This window comes from Mauremys reevesii, linkage group 7 (assembly GCF_016161935.1).
Source record: "Mauremys reevesii isolate NIE-2019 linkage group 7, ASM1616193v1, whole genome shotgun sequence".
Taxonomy (NCBI): Eukaryota; Metazoa; Chordata; order Testudines; family Geoemydidae; genus Mauremys; species Mauremys reevesii.
Window position 1 is genome coordinate 26,405,225 of NC_052629.1, and position 16,724 is coordinate 26,421,948.

Genomic DNA, 16,724 nt, shown 5'->3' on the forward strand with positions numbered 1-16,724 from the left:
CTCCTTTTTCTTCTTGTAGCTAACAAATCTAGGAAAGCAGCTGTATTTTAACACGCTAAAATCCTAATGTAGTTGGATAGGATTGGATCCCAAAACAATCCAAGATTCATTAATTTTACTTAACTAAAACTTTTCAAAAAGATGTAACTATATGCAAATTTGAAGGGACAGTAGCAGGCAGGTTTTGAGATACAAGAAGACAAACGTTAGACAACAATCAAATTCAAATCAGGATACATTTTAAATGACTTGTCATTCCAAAAGATTTTGATTGTTTCTGTAAAGTATGCAAAAAAAAAAAATTCTCCCAAGCCAGGAGTCGGCAACCTACAGCATGCATGCCAAAGGTGGTACACGAGCCAATTTTTGATGGCACGTGGCGGCGGGTTGAGCGGCTCAGCCCGCCGCCGCTCTGGAGTTCCCACTGCTGGCCCTTTGCCAGCTAGGGTCCCGCTGCCGGTCCCACTCGGCACCCGCTGCTGGCCTGGGTGAAGGAACCCCAGGCCGGCAGCGGGCTGAGACCCTGGCTGGCAGGAGTGGCTGAAACCCCAGAGTGGGGGCAGGCTGAGCCACTCAGCCCACTGCCGCTCTGGGGTTCCTGCTGCTGGCCTTTCCACTATGAAAGAACCCCAGGCTGGCAGCGAGCTGAGAACCCGGCTGGCAGGAGCCTGTGGCCAAAACCTCAGAGTGAGGACGGGCTGAGCTGCTCAGCCTGCCCCCGCTCTGGGGTTCCGGCAGCTGGCCCCTTGCCAGCCAGGGTCCCTGCTGCAGCCCCACTCACCTTGCTTCCAGTTGAAGTTCCAGCACAGGCCCGCTGCCAGACAGGGTCCAGGCCTCCGGCCCTGCTTAGCCCTGCCAGCTCCACTCACCTCAGCTGCCAATCTGGGGTTCCAGCCGCTGACCTCCTGCCAGCCGGTTAACAACTGATCACTCAGAAGCCTGTGTGCAGCTTAAAGTATAGGAACTCCTCGCTTAATGTTGTAGTTACGTTCCTGTAAAATGGAACTTTAAGTGAAATGATGTTAAGCAAATCCAATTTCCTCCATAAGAATTAATGTAAATGAGGGGGTTAGGTTCCAGGGAAACTTTTTTCACCAGACAAGACTATATTAGATATACACACACACAGTATAAGTTTTAAACAATTTAATACTGGTACACAGTGATGATGATTTTGAAGCTTAGTTGACGTGGAGGAGTCAGAGGGTGGGATATTTCCCAGGGAATGCCTTACTGCTAAATGAACTAGCAATTGACTGAGCCCTCAAGGGTTAACTCTCACACTCTACAAGACAGCAGGAAAGGGGGGAGGGCAGACAGAGACAGAGAAACACACCCTGTGTGAGAGAGAAAAAATGTGCATTTCCCCTTTAAGTAGCAGACCCCAGGCTTAAGTACACTGCTTTGTTAATTAAATCAGCTTGCTGAGACCACAGCTACTGCCTAGAAGCTCCCTCCGTCCTGTGTCCCCCCTGCTCTGTGGAAGATGAGGTAAACGGGGTACAGGAGCGGGAGGGGGAAGACACCCTGACATTAGCCCCCTTCTTGCCTCCCGCCCCCTGTACAGCAAGGAGGAGTCTTTGGGAGCAGCTCCAAGGCAGAGGGCAGGAGCAGCACATGGCAGTGGGGGGAGGGACAGCTGCTGCACAGGGAACTTAGGGAAGTGTGGAGCTAATGGGGGGCTGATGGTTCACCCTGGTTGCAACCACCCACCAGCTAGCTGCAACAGAGACTGCTCTTCCTTACTTTACATATAATAGTAGTTTGGTTATATAATATATAGACTTATAGAGAGACTTTCTAAAAACCGTTAAAATGTATTACTGGCACGCGAAGCCTTAAATTAGAGTGTATAAATGAAGACTCGGCACACCACTTCTGAAAAGTTGCCGACCCCTGCCCTATGCCTTTACAGTAAATATGGCGGTCTTCAGGCCAAAACAATTATACAGACCAAAGCAAACAGGCAAAAATATTACTTTAGTAATGGAAGCTGTTTGTGACCTTAATTATGGAGAAGCTATTCTCCCTCTATGGTATCCTAAGTTATACATTGTGAAAATGCTCATTGTTGCTGTGAAGAACTGGGGCATCTCAATATTGAGAGTACCTATCCTGAATTGCAACACTCTTCTGCACACATTAACAGAAGTGTTTTGAGCTGCTGAGCAAGACTTCCATTTACTGCCTTCCTAAAAAGTGGTCATTTAAAATGCCCTAACATCAAATCAAAAAGAATGGGTCCCAACTATAGAGATTGAGTGTCATAAATTCCAGGATGATAAAATGGCCCTAGGAATGGCTACTGACAACACTGAAGCTGTCGTGTCCCATGACATTTTAGTTTCCTTCCTCCCTAAACCATCACGTTACAAGGAGCAAAGCTGCACAGTATATTTGCAGAGAGCAGTTAAGTTATATCAACAGAACTACTTCCAGTAAGAATATACTCCTCCTTCAGATCTATTCTGCCACAGTAAGATGATAGTAAATCATTGCTTGATTAATAACAGTGCATTATAGAACCATATAAATCCCCAAAAACCTGCCTTCTTGCCTAATTTACAAGTGCACTTGCTGAGGCCTATGACCGCTTCCTGGGCAGAGTGAGTCTGTCACCCTCAGGGAAACATGCAGGGCAGCAAGTTGGACAAGCCCTTAGAAGTGTTTCCAAGTAATACATAATTAATCTCATAGCTTTCTGTGGGTGTGCCGCTCCCAAGAGTAGTGCTTCGTGGTATAATAGGCCCAGAAATCTATTTTGTCTCTTCAGAAAGGACGGGGGAAGATATTATGATGTTGATGCTACTTGTTCTTTCCTCACTTTTCTGGGAAATCTTGGTAATGGTTACTTCCCTCTTGTCAAGGATCGCCTGATATATTCTAGTAGTAGAGAAAATTGGTGGTCCCGCAACTAGTGGAAGAAAAATATTCTTATGTAACAAATGTGATTAAAAATACATCAAGTTTAGTGTGGTGAGTTTAAAAAATAAAGCCCTGCAAATGTGGTTGCTTTTTTTAAAAAAGTGGCTTGTAAGGGAGAGAAAATGGGTTTGTGCACAGTGCATAAAGAAGAGCTGAAAGTGCTGGAGGCTGGGGTAGCACAGCATGAGAAAGGGATCGAGAAGAAGGTGGGAAGGGTTTTCCATGTATTTTTTTTTACCCCCCACCAAAAAAAAAAAAAAAGTTAAAACACTTAGGTCTTGTCTACCCTTGGAATTGTATGGATGGTTAGAGAATTTATGGGACTGGTCCTTTATAATCATGGAAGTGAAACCTGCCTAAAAGGAAAAATTAACTTATTTAGAATGTTTAAAGCTGTTTTTTGCTAATTTAACTCAAAGACTTCAAAGAACAGACTTTATATATTCAGTACCTTTACCCTTTTGACCAAGGGTTCAGAAAGATTCCAGTACGTATGTTTGAGTCATTCAAAAAGTCCTCCGAAATTCCTCATTGTTAAGGTAAACAGAAAAAACAGGCGAAACCCCTTTTTAAAAAAACATAACAATTTGAATTTTGCATCATAAAGCAAAAAGAGCAAAAGCCCAATCAGTTTTTCCTTTTCAGGAAATCTTGATCCTTATGGGAAGCTCTTTGTTCATATGAACTGCTCTTGGAGGCAACAAGCCAGGTTACCTTCTAGAAAGGAGATGAAAAATTACTTTTGTCATCAGGGGATTAATAGTTCTGAATTGCTATATGTTATGTTCCAAATTTTTTTCATGATAGTTTGAGTTGAAAGAGCCAAAGAACACTTAGATGTAGTTAGCTATAACAGTCCCTTTCCTAATTCTTGTGACCCTCTAATGTTTCTGTATTTGTTCTATATAGCAGTAACATCGTTAAAACTTCTTATGTCGGCTTAAATAAGAGAGCTCTAGATTTTGGAAAAAATAAATAGAAGTGTTCTAAAACATTTGTTAGAGTTACAAGCTAGAGAAGCAGAAATTAAGTGACCTTTTCCAAACTGGAAATTTCAGTGGTGACTCCACCATGCTCTGTGCAGCTCCCTGGCAACAGCAAAACAGTAAAGTTCTCTTGTATGCTCTTCTGTACCCCATGTCGCTTCCTTCTCCAAAACTTACTTTCCTGTATGGACTGTCAGCAATTTACGTTTGTCCCAACAACGCACCCAAAAGTCATTCCAGTGGCTGCATCTCCCACATGGCCTCATTAGTTTTCCAGTAGTGACACACAATAAAGGAGTTCTCCGGTGGAAAATCCCATATTTTCATAGTCTCCAGCAGTCAATCCAAATGGCTACTGTAGTTGCAAGATGATTCAAATGTCTGTTTGACCTTGTTTACCTCTGCCACCATTGAACTTTGTCACTGAGGCTTTGGCTACACTTGCACTTCAAAGCGCTGCCGCGGCAGCGCTTTGAAGCACTAAGTGTAGTCAAAGTGCCAGCGCTGGGAGAGAGCTCTCCCAGCGCTGTCTGTACTCCACCTCCCTGTGGGGAATAACATACAGCGCTGGGAGCGCGGGGCTTTGACCACACTGGCGCTTTGCAGCGCCACAATTTGCACCGCTGGAGAGGGTGTGTTTTCACACCTTGCTGCAGCGCTGCAAATTTGCAAGTGTTGCCAAGGCCTAACTCCACTGCCTCCACTTCTTTTGTTGCCTTATCCTATTATGCCGCCCCTAGTTATCTACCTCTCCATATCGAACATGTCTTTAATTCACCCAGCATGTTTTGGGGGGTTCTGTATCCTGACTGCATAGTTCAGTGGACAGAGCACTGGACTGTGAGTCAGCAGAGAAGTTTGGGTTCTAATGCTGGCTCTGCCACCAACCTGCTATGTGAGCTTGCCTGATTTACTTCAGCACTTTGTACCTCTGTTTCCCTGCCACCCTTTGTTTTGCCTAATACAATTTTAAAGTGTTTGGGACAGGGACTGTATCCTATTTGTAAAGTGCCTGGTATAATGGGAACCCAATCTCAGTGTTGCTGTAATGCAAATAGTAAATAATAGACCTATGTTAAGCAAGTGATATCAGTTACTCATAGCAATTAAACAAAATCAGTCTGTGAAAAACACCTATAATGATTGTCTCACAAGGTTTCAGCAATGCCAGTTTCTGCTTTTTGTTTTAATGTTTTTTTTGAGGGAATGAGTCAATGAGTACTCTGGTAGTTAGAATTGGAGGATAGAATAGATGTTAGGCGTTTTCCGGAAAATGTTTTTTTCCTTTGATTTAAAGGTTATCAGTAATAGCTTAAGAGAAGGATTAATTTCAGTTTCTGTTCAGAGGCAGTTTGCCAGTTTCCACTTGTTGTATAGCTTTCAAATTTTACAGTAGCAATGTGCTTATTTATACAGTGATGATAGTCTGTAACTTAAAGGCTGGACATTTAAATATGAAACATTCTTGAAAATATCCTAAATTTATAGATTTTATGCATCAAATTTGGATTGCCTCCACTACTTTCTTAAATCGCTTGCTCATTCGTTCTGCTTTTTCGCAATTTTTCAGTTTCTCATTGTGTACGTGATGCACACACCTATTTTTTTCTCATATCTTTATATGTATGATGGAGTGATATTTTTATCTCAAGTTGTGTCCACTTCAAGGAGCTCAGGATTGTCAAAACTATTTTTGAATTAGATCATTCTATTCAGTGCCATTAAAAACCTTTATGACACACCATCCTGTATTCAGAATATTCCATATGTATTGCAGAAAATTTATTTTAGGAAAAGTGTTTTAGAACTTTAAAAAATAGTTTCAGGTTATGTGAGAGGCAAAGTATTGTCATGGATCAGAAAGTGACTGAGATAGGAAATAGAGTTGGGGGGAGCAGGCACTTTTTATCATGGAAAGGTTTCAACAGGGTGCCGCAACATCATATGGTAAGACTAATGTTTAATTTATTAAAATTTATCTAGAAAAGGAGATGATCAGTGAGGTGGTAAACTTGCAGATGACACAATTATCTAGTCAAGACTGGAGAAGACCTTAAGGAACCTCAGAGGGCCCTTAATCAAGTTAATTGAAGAGGCAACACAATGGCAGATGACATTCAGGATTGATAAAATGTAGCATGATGTGCACAGCAGAGAGTAATTGGAACTACTAATACACTCGGTTGGGTTCTAAACTAGCAATAAATTCAGGGAAAAGATCTAAGCATCCTTTTGGACAACAGTGAAGGCCTCTGAATGTTCCGCAGTGGTTTATACAAAAAGAGGCAAATTGGTAGAGTGCCTAAGGAATGAATGGAAATTAATACTGAAAATACTCTAGTGCTGTTATATGACAATGGTATGCCTTTATCTGGAATAATGTGTTTTGTTCTGGTCACTCCATTTCAAAACTGATGTTGCAGAATTGGAGTGGGTTCAGAGGCAGATAATAAAAATGTTTAAAAGTATAGGTGAACTCATAAGTGATTAAAAAGATTGGGATTCTTTATGTTGAAAGGAGACACATTTCAGGGGACATAAATACAAAATAATGGTATAGAGAAAGTTGAGAGGAATATCTGTTTGTTTGTGTCATCAGAGCAGGAGGTTATCCAAAAGAATTAAAGGTGGCAAATTCAAAACTAAGGAAATTTTTTTTTTCATTCAATGCCCAATTAGACTGTGAAACTCATTTCCCCAGAATATCACTAAGGCCAGAAATTTAGCAAGATTCAAAACAAGATTAGATATTTATCTGGGTAGCAAAAATATCCAGAATTGTAATAAATTCAAAAATTAAAAAAAATTGAGAGGATATAAATATCATGTTTTAGGTTGTAACCCTCAATTGTTAGAGATTAGCTTAGAAGGAAACTTCCCCAGAAGGCAGGTTATCTCATACCTGCTTTCCCGGGGTTTGCAGGGTTTGAGCTCCAGTCCGAGCCCAGACATCTACAATGCAATTTTATAGCCCCGCAAGCCCAAGTCAATTGACACAGGCCAGCTATGGATGTTTGCAGCATAGACATACCTTTGTGGGCTTAGCTTGCTACCTTGTTCTATTCAGCACAGAGCATACTGTTGCCACTCAGCAAATGTACTATAATAAGATATACATGCACAAAAGTATTGGCTTAGTTTTGGATAGAAATGCTGTAAGTTAGATAGGATTGTTTTGCTGTCATATTACCAAAGTGGAATAGTTGTCTTCCTCTGTATTGTGTTCAGTTTCTAGGTCTTGAAACTACTTGGCTCAGTTTACATATTATAATGCTACTTTGTCTCTATTTTATGTTTACAGCTGATATTATTTCAACAGTTGAATTTAATTACTCTGGAGATCTTCTTGCAACAGGAGACAAGGGAGGCAGAGTGGTTATATTTCAAAGGGAACAAGAGGTCAGTGACTTCAGAAACAATGAAGTGTGCCTACCAAAGCTGCTCTTGAGTTTTTAATTTATTAACATGCATGATATTGCTACAGCTTTTGATATCACCAACTTTAAATGTTCCCATGTTGTTTTCTAGTCCATGATATTTATTTAGAAAATTTGAAATTGTCCCAATCGCTTCATTGAACTCAATGTTGTATTTGAAGCAATGGCCATTCCAAGTATTTCTGTTTAGCCTGTACAATCACAATTCTTCTGCATCACAATTATCCTTGCATCTGACGAAGTGGGTATTCCCCCATGAAAGCTCATGCTCCAATATGTCTGTTGGTCTGTAAGGTGCCACAGGACTCTTTGTCAATTATTCTGCAGCTTACCGTGGGACCTACCGTTTAACTTAAAGCTCAGGGTCAGGGTGACTGTTAGAGAGCTTATTCCTTCACTTTTACCCTTCCCTGGTCCTTCTTGCATGAACAGAGAGCAACAATACCCGAAGTCCGAAGGTGCAAACAATTCGATGTTTATTGGGGTGAACTTCCAGCAAGCTTAAATTCAAGTTCCTTTTCCTTATTTTCGAATCCCAACTTACTTTCTGTTTGCCCCTAATTTATATAGTAATATTTTCAGCTATACCTTAACCAATCATTCTACTAAAATTTACCTAACCAATCCTAACGTATTGTAACATGATTAGCTAACCAATTATATCCCACCACCTTAATTAGTTTACACCTAGCAAAATTAATTATACAGCAGTCAGAAACAATCACAGAACCAGACAGGGACCATGCAAATAAACATACAAAACAATACAGAAGTGAGGATTTCACAACTACATCTATACAGACATAAGGGTTTTGCAGCTGTGTCTATAGATAAGTGAGTTCTTACCAGACAGAAAACTATCAAACTAAATTTCTAGGCTCTTTCCTTTCTCTGGAGGTGATAGATCAAATCACCTTCCTAACAGCCCCAGATTGCCTTATTTTAATATGACTAGTTTGGAATGTGAGGACGTGACCATACATTTCCCAGTTTATGGCTGCTAAAGAACCAGGCCTTAGACTGTCACAGTAAGAAAAGGCCACTACACAGACAGTGATTTTTGATTCTTTCTTTCTTTTATACCTTTATAACTAGCTAAGTGATAAGAATACACCTAAATTCTTAAAGTATAGGCCTTTGTAGACAGGCCTGAATATCTATATCCTAACAGTGACAAAAGATAAATTGTAGTCTCTTTTAGAAATATTTTAACTGTCTTCAGAAAGAAGGCATGGACAGCTCACCTGCTAGGAGGAAACCAGAGGGTGCTTGAAAATTGAAGCATCAGCAGCTTGCTGTGTTCTAGGATAGCAGAGACAGCAGCTTCCCAATCAACCCCAAAAATGTGTGACAACCTGGCAGGGCAGAGCATAAGAAGGCCTTCTCCAAAAACTTTGGCAGATAATGTCATTGAGATAGTAGGCACCAGTTAACATTTTCCTGTTACTCAGTGTGGGCTGGCATGTGTATATATACACTTCATATTTGCATATTGTTTGTACCATAATCTTCACACAATAGAAGGAAGAAAACACAGAAAAATTCGGTATCCTCAATCTTGATAAATACAGATGGTTACATTTAAAAGGGTCATAATCCAGTTTATTACAACACACAAATGATGTACATTGGAATACTGCACTATGAGTTTATGGAATGTAAAGAACACAGATTTACTACCTGATCCTTACACAGCCAGATACTTGGATTACCATCGCTTTGCCATATCTGTAAAAGAAATCTTTATATGGTTCTTGCTACCAAATGGAATGTTCACTTTCTTTCAACTTTTTTCTGCCTCCAAAGAGCATTTTATACCTTGCTTTGAAAGCCTGAGGAAAATCCTGTCTCTGAGCTCTCAAGTATGCGTACATTTATATCTACATTTTAGAGTTATACATAAAAACTACATTAAAAGAATGTTCAATTTGCAAAGTCAAGCACTCAGAAGTTAGGAATCACCAGAATTAAGGTGGCCCATGAAACCTTAACTTTTACTGCTTGTGTGTATGCATTTTGGCAGTCTTTAATTCAAGATCTCTTACTATTTTTTACAGAACCTTGCCTCATTAAGTGTATAGGATGGGCAGTGCTCAGTTAATGTGTAGTCAATATTTCATTTTAGCCTCATAGTTTAATATAGTGAAACCCCGCTATAACACGATGATTGGGGTCCAAAAAATTGGATCGCGATAAATGTAGGGTCGCAGTATAGCGAGGTTTACCATTTCAAGATGGTCAGTTTCAAGCTAGTCAATTTCTCTTGGGCAGAAAACGACTTGCGTTTGCGAACTGCCCATAACAGTAACTGAAAGGGTGCAGCTCCAGCAGCGGGGGCTCTCAGCCATGCAGCGAGAGAGGGAAACACTTGGGGAGAGCAGGGGAGACGTGCAAGGGGCAGAGGAAGAGGGAGGAGCACCTGGGGAGGAGAATGGCTCTTCTCACCAAAGGATAAGCAGTGCTCCAGCCTCTTTTTTTTCTTTTTTTTGCGCTTCTGCGGCACTCTGGCTGTTTTCTTTTCTTTTTCTTTTCTTTTTTGTGCTTCTGCGGTGCTCCGGCCGCTGCTTTTTTTTTTTTTTTTTTTTTTTTGCCTGGGGCAGCCAGAGCCACCTTATGATTGCCTTATAGCCGAATTTGCGTTATTGCGGGGCGCGTTATAGCGGGGTTTCCCTGTATATGGACCCCTGCCTTATTTACTGCATACAATTCAAATCCTGCTCTGCATACAGAATTATTAATTTTCTCATGGGCTTGTCTATGGCACTCATCACATAGAAAACTAAAGACAAAAGCACCATATAACCCGTGGGCGAACACTTTTCACAAAACAATCACTGCATATCTGACCTCTCAGTCCTCATTCTCAAGGGAAACCTGCACAACACCTTCAAAAGGCTAGCCTTGGAGCTTGAATTCATAACTTTACTAGACAAAACTAAAAATCACAGACTTAATAAAAAAACTACTTAGGCTAAACAGTCTGTTCCACCTTGTATTTAGCTGCAACAATCTGAGTACCTTTCCCAGACCTGAAGAAGAGCTCTGTGTGGCTCAAAAGGTTGTCTTTCACCAACAGAAGTTCGTCCAATAAAATATATTACCTCACTCACCTTGTCTCTCTAGTAAATGATCATGTAGTTAAGACAGGATTATAATGCATATACACAAGGGAGATAAATTAAGGTTGCACAAGCAACCTTATTTCCTGGGTTATCTCACTTTTGAGTGCTTGACTTTGCAACCTTAATGTTTATTTAACGTGACTATTTGTGTGTAATTTGCTTTTCTTAACAACCTAGGAAAACTAAAAAGAAATTCCATCAAGTGGAGCCATATTGACTTCTCACATGTTCCAACCTTTCTGATGAATCATGTGGGAGTATAGACTTGTAGGGGATTGGTCACATTTAAAGCTGACTGGGTGGTATTCACACTAGGTCCTCAGAGGTTGTGCAACCCATAAAGAAATTATCAATATATGTATATAAGCCAACTTTTTTTTTTCCTCACATCAGTTATGGGAGGTATAGTTCAGACCACTTTTGGTCCCTCTCAAGTGTGTCCTTCAGGTAATAGGCTTAGATTCCTTCATCTCTCTCAAGGATGGAAACATATGTTCCAACCACTCTGGGACTGGAACTCTGGGTGGCAGCCTCGCTTCCCAACTATTATTACATGACAAGACCAACTGCATCCAGCACCTGTAAGCTCTTTTCCTCTGAGGGCCTGTGACTAGCATCTGATTAAAGTGACTCAAAAACTGCTTCTCAGAAGAAAGCATTATTTATTTACCCAAATGTATGTAGAACTCCGAGAAAAGAGGTAAAACAATAAAATACCTATATGCTTGGTTCTTAGATAAACTTTATTCTTTCCTTGCAAATGTCTCAAATTCTGTGGGTATTAGCTGTGCACACACATGTGCACACATTGGTGGCTACTAGCCATCTGTTGGACTTCTTTTAAAAAAAAAAAAACTTTAGTGTTCTTGCATTTTTATTAGAGAGGTCTATCTACTAACAAAAACTGAAAAAACATAAACCTTGAAAATTTGATACTTTTGTGGTTTAATTCAACTTCAGGATGCTGTTACATGTTTGAGAATATTAGCCACTGGTTTTATCAGCTTGGATGTTTTAACATTGACAGAAGTTGCTGCTTTTCTAGAGAAAACAGGCTTGTAGATGTTGAATTTTAGATGTTTGCATGTTGGTGGAACGAAGTTGGTGGCCTAGCTGGTTCCTTCCCTTTGGAACACCACCTCAGGAGTCCCTTGAGGAATCAGAATGGAGTACTCATCTTCTGAAGTCATGAGCATTGTCCAATGGGGTTCAATTTAGGTCACTTTTACCAGACAAAGAACCTCCGGATTGCAGTAATACCACTCAGAAAATCCACAGATAGAAAAATGTTTAGACAGTCAGCAGGTCCAAAGCAATTTTGAGACATTTGACGTCTTGGGTCAGTCCACAGACATTATTTCAACTATCCTATGAAAGTCCCAATTTGATGATGATTGAAAAAAAAATACAAAGCTATGAAAAGTTGGAATTGAAATAATAGGAAAACACAAACAAGACATTCACTGAGCCATGCACAGAGAAGAACAGTTTGTGTTTTATAGACAGATATTCATAACATCCGCTTTTATTTTTTGGTTCTCTTTGAGCAGCTTTTCAGTTTAAGGGGGAAAAAATTTTTTTTGGGGTTGAAGGTTAGACTTTAATTTGGTCAGAGCAAAAAGTCTTTTTCCTTCTAAAATCACACTTTTGGGATCCTTTTTTTGTTTTTTGTTTTTTGTTTTTTTTGTATATAGGCGTATCTGCTTCACAGACCTTTAGATCCCCAGCACAGACCTCTGCCACTTGAGATATGTCTACACTGGCAGAGTTACAGTGCCGGCAATTACAGCGCCACTCAGAGAGCACTGAAGGGAAACCTCTGTTGTGTGTTCACACTGTCAGCTGCCTGCGCAATATCGTGTTCACGCTTGCAGAACTTGCAGTGGTATTTGGAGTGGTGCACTGTGGGCAGCTATGCCACAAAGCATCTCTTCTTCTTCTGTCACTAAGAGTTGAGGGAAGGCGGAGGGGGTTGTGGGGCATCCTGGATCCTGTCCCAGTGCCCTGTGAGGCATTGCTTTGCATCCCAGCAATCCCTGTGCTTTCGTCCGCATTTAGCACCATCTTTCAACGGCTTGTGTACTGTGCGCTCTCCCTCTTCGGTCTGCAGGAATGGATCCCGCGGTGTTGCCCAGTATGCTGCTCGCTCTGATTAACATGTCACGAGTAGCAGTGGAGTTATTCCTTAAACTACAAAGGCAAGAGAAGTGCGACATTGATCTCACCATGCGTAGTAGCTACGACACTAGATTGCTTGTGGCATTCACAGAGATGCTGATCACAGTAGAACACCGCTCTTGAGCTCAGGAAACAAGCACTGAGTGGTGGGATCACATCGTCATGCACATCTGGGATGACAAGCAGTGTCTGCAGAACTTTCAGATGAGGAAAGCCACATTCATGGGACTGTGTGATGAGCTCACCCCAGCCCTGCAGTGCAAGGACACAAAAATGAGAGCTGCCCTGCCATTGGAGAAGCGTGTGGCGATTGAACTGTGGAAGCTGGCTACTCCAGAGTGCTACCAATCGGTCGCTAACCAGTTCAGAGTGGGAAGGTTGACCATTGGACTCATGTTGATGGAAGTGTGCAGGGCTATCAGTCGCATCCTGCTCCAAAAGACTGTGGCTCTGGGCAACGTGTGTGACATTGTGGATGGCTTTGCACAAATGGGCTTCCCTAGCTGCGGAGGAGTGATAGATGGCAGGCATATTCAAATTCTGGCACCATACCACCTAGCCACCGAACACATTAATTGGAAGGAGTGTTTCTCAATGGTTCTCCAGGTGCTTGTGGATCACCGTGGGCGTTTCACGGACATTAACTCAGGCTGGTCCGGAGAAGTGCGTGACGCACACAGCTTTCAGAACACAGGCCTGTTCAGGAAGCTGCAAGCAGGGACTTTCTTCTCGGACCAGAAGATCACTGTAGGGGAAGTCGAAATGCCCATTGTGATCCTGGGAGACTCTGCCTACCCCTTAATGCCATGGCTTATGAAGCCATACACAGGGCACCTTGACAGCAGCAAGGAGCAGTTTGTGACAGGCTGAGCAAGTGCAGAATGACTGTTGAATGTGCCTTTGGCTATTTAGTGGCCTGCTGGCACTGCCTATATGGGAGGCTGGACCTTGCTGATGACAATATTCCTAAGCTTATAGCTGCATGCTGTACGCTCCATAATATTTGTGAAGGGAAGGGTGAAAGTTTCACTCAGGGCTGGACTACTGAGGCTCAGCTCCTGAAGGCTGAATTTGAACAGTCAGAGACCAGGACTATCGGAGGGACACGGCGCGGTGCCATAAAGATCAGGGATGCCTTGAGGCAGAAATTTTGATGCTGAAAGCCACTAATATTTGTTGCTGTGCTCAGAAGTGCAGTGCTTATAATGCTAAGAGGTGATTGTCATTGGTGCAGATGATGCACTATGAAGGTTTAAGAAAGTTGCCTGCTGCTTTTCAGGGCTGTTTTCTTTCAGTTAATAGAATAAAGATTACTTTCAAACCAACACGATTATTTAAAAAAAAACAACTGGAGGAGAGAGACAAACAGAAAAACACATCAGCACTGAGCGGGAAGGGAGGGTCCCAGGAGGAGGTGGGGTCCCGGGACAGTTAGATTTGCGTATGTCCAGGTATCATATCCAACCTTCTCCTCTGGAGAACAGTGCAGTGGGTACTGTACTTCAGCAGGGCTAAACTGCAGAGGGATGGGTGCTGAGTGCAGTGGGTACTGCGAGTCCACAGTGCTGGACTATGATGGGGGAGGAGTGGAATACTGTGGATACAGACTGGAGCCGGGAGGTTGATAAGAGTGTGTGTGTGGTGTCTGGGGTGAGGGACAGGATGCATGGGAAAGAGTTTTGTGACAGTGGCCGCAGGGGAGGGTGGGTGAGGAGCTGCTTGGTTTGCAGTGGTAGTAGCACCTGGAGCATGTCCGCTTGGCTCTCCGTAACATTTAAGAGCCACTCCGTGGCTTCATTCTGGCGTGCCGCGTGCTCCTTTCAGTCCTTCTTGCTGTCCCGACACTCCAATTCCTGTTTTTTGTCCGCCCTGGCCCTTATGCGGCTTGCCTGTGTGCAGCAATGGTCCTCCCACCCCACCCTCCAGTGACAGCAGAGTGGTGAAGGAAAGTTACGCTTAATGGGGCAAGAAACAAAGCAGCTCTGCCAAAGAACCTGCGGCAGCAGATTGCCCAGTATCTCCATGAGCATCTGCCTCAGAGATCTTCAGGAAACTCTCATGAAGTGACAGAGTAAATCAACACCCTGTTCCGTCGCTCAAAACTAGGCACGTGGTGTTACGCGCATCACACAGACACAAGCCTGCTTTCTGCAACGCCCCTGCCTGCAACAACTCGCTTCAGCGATTCCCAAAATCAAAGCCACTTACCAGGGGCCTCCTCTCCTGGTTGCACTTTGCCAAGATCTGACAGCTGCGACTAGCTAGCATCCTCTGGGGTAGAGAAGGGCTCCTGGCTGCATCCATTTCTGGCTTCCGGGTCATTCTCTGCCTCTGATTCAGGAATCCTGGGTTTTATTCCAGATTCTGCGTGTAGCATACTCAAGTGATTACAAACTGTTTTGCCCTTGGTCCTGTCTCAACCTGAACTTGTTCCAGTCCTAGTCTTGCCTTCCCACTGCCTCCTCTTGGTTTCTTGTCCCAGTCCCTGTCTCCCCACCATGGCTCCTTATCCCTTTGCATTGTAGTTACGCTGCTATTTTTCTCAAAACTTCCTGGGCACCAGCAGTGGGAGTATTGAGAAGACAAGAGACCGTATTCCTGCTTTTAATTCTGGTGCCTGGCACCACAGCAGTCCCTGGCTGCTGGAACAAGCAACTGCAGGGAAGTCCTGCTTATCCCCATGAGCTAGAGCTGCAGTTCTCAAACTGTGGGTCGGGACTCTGTTTTGTTGGGGTCGCCATGGCTGGCTTAGACTTTCTGAGGCCCAGGACCAAAGCTGAAGCCCGAGCTCTACCACCTGGGGCCAAAGCCTGAGGGCTTCAGCCCTGGGTGGCAGGGCTTAGGTTACAGGCACCTTGCCTCGGGCTGAAGCCCTTGGGTTTCAGTTTTGTCATTTTCCCCCACCCCCCCCCCCACACACACACCTTCCTCCCACACATACGGGGCAGTGGGGCTTTGGCTCCCCATCCTGGGCCGGGGTGGGGATAGGGAAGGGGAGGCTTGGGTGGGCTCAGGCTTCGGTCCCCCCCTCCTTGGGTCATGTATCATTTTTGTTAGAAGGGGGTTGTGGTGTGATGACAGTTATAAGTACAGTTATAAAGTGTTGGTCAACCTTAACTATACGCTTCATTACCTGTTCCATATATGATAACTGTTAATGGGCTATAATAGGCACAGAGCTAACTCCTGTCCCTTCCTCAGTGACTTCACAGTAATTTTTTTTAAAAAATATTTAAAATTATGTACAATTAAGGATAACCTAATACACAGCTTTTTTAAAATCTAGGAAAATTCCCAGACAAGGAATTACAGTAACTCCTCACTTAACGTTGTAGCTATATTCCTGAAAAATGCAACTTTAAGTGAAACGATGTTAAACGAATCCAATTTTCCCATAAGATTTAATGTAAATGCGGGCGGTTAGGTTCCAAGGAAATTTTTTGGGGGCAGACAAAAGGCATTATATACTGTACAGTACTGTACTGCGGTGGGGAGGTGCCCCTGCCTTACCCCACACAGGCACAGCCCGCTGCAGACAATGAGGCAGGCAAGGACGCTAGGTAGCACCTTGCACAGCAGCAGCTTCCCCCCCAGAAGAACAGGTGCTGAGTTTGCCAGGGGATGCTCCAGGCCTGCCTCTTCCCACCCCTACTGCACCTCCTCCCCAGAGCATGCCGCATCCCCCTCCTCCCCCTTCCGCCCAGCTGTTTGGCAGCACTTAGGACTTTCTGGGAGGGAGGGGGAGGAGCAGAGATGCGGCGCTTTCCCACTCCTCCCCCTCCCACCAGTGGCGGATTTAGAGTTAGTGGGGCCCTGTGCTCAGCTTCATCCCCCCACCCCACCCCGGGGAGCATTCTCTTATTCCTCCCCCCCCCTTCATTCTTTTTGTCCTCCTGGAGCTCGGGGCTGGGAGTGCAGGGTCTGGGAGGGAGTTAGGGTGTGGGAGGGCGCTCGGTGGGGGTTTGAGAGGAGGCTCAGGACTGGGGCACACAGGAGGTGCAGAGCACTTACCTGGGCCAGCTTCTGTTTGGTGCAGGGAGTGTGCAGATGGCTCTGCGCAGCGTGGCACCGCCCCC

General features: G+C 43.5%; 1 protein-coding gene across 2 annotated transcripts in view; it reads left to right on the forward strand.

The window, feature by feature from the left end:
* The window catches only part of PPP2R2D (protein phosphatase 2 regulatory subunit Bdelta), a 45,406-nt gene that overhangs the window by 10,430 nt on the left and 18,252 nt on the right, over window positions 1-16,724 (forward strand). Inside the window, exon 3 of one of the 2 annotated variants that reach the window (XM_039481141.1) lies at window positions 7,213-7,310. In XM_039481141.1, the coding sequence (XP_039337075.1) occupies window positions 7,213-7,310 (98 nt within the window). Of the gene's footprint in view, window positions 1-7,212; window positions 7,311-16,724 lie in introns of those variants that run through there. The other variant, XM_039481142.1, reaches the window with a different exon arrangement.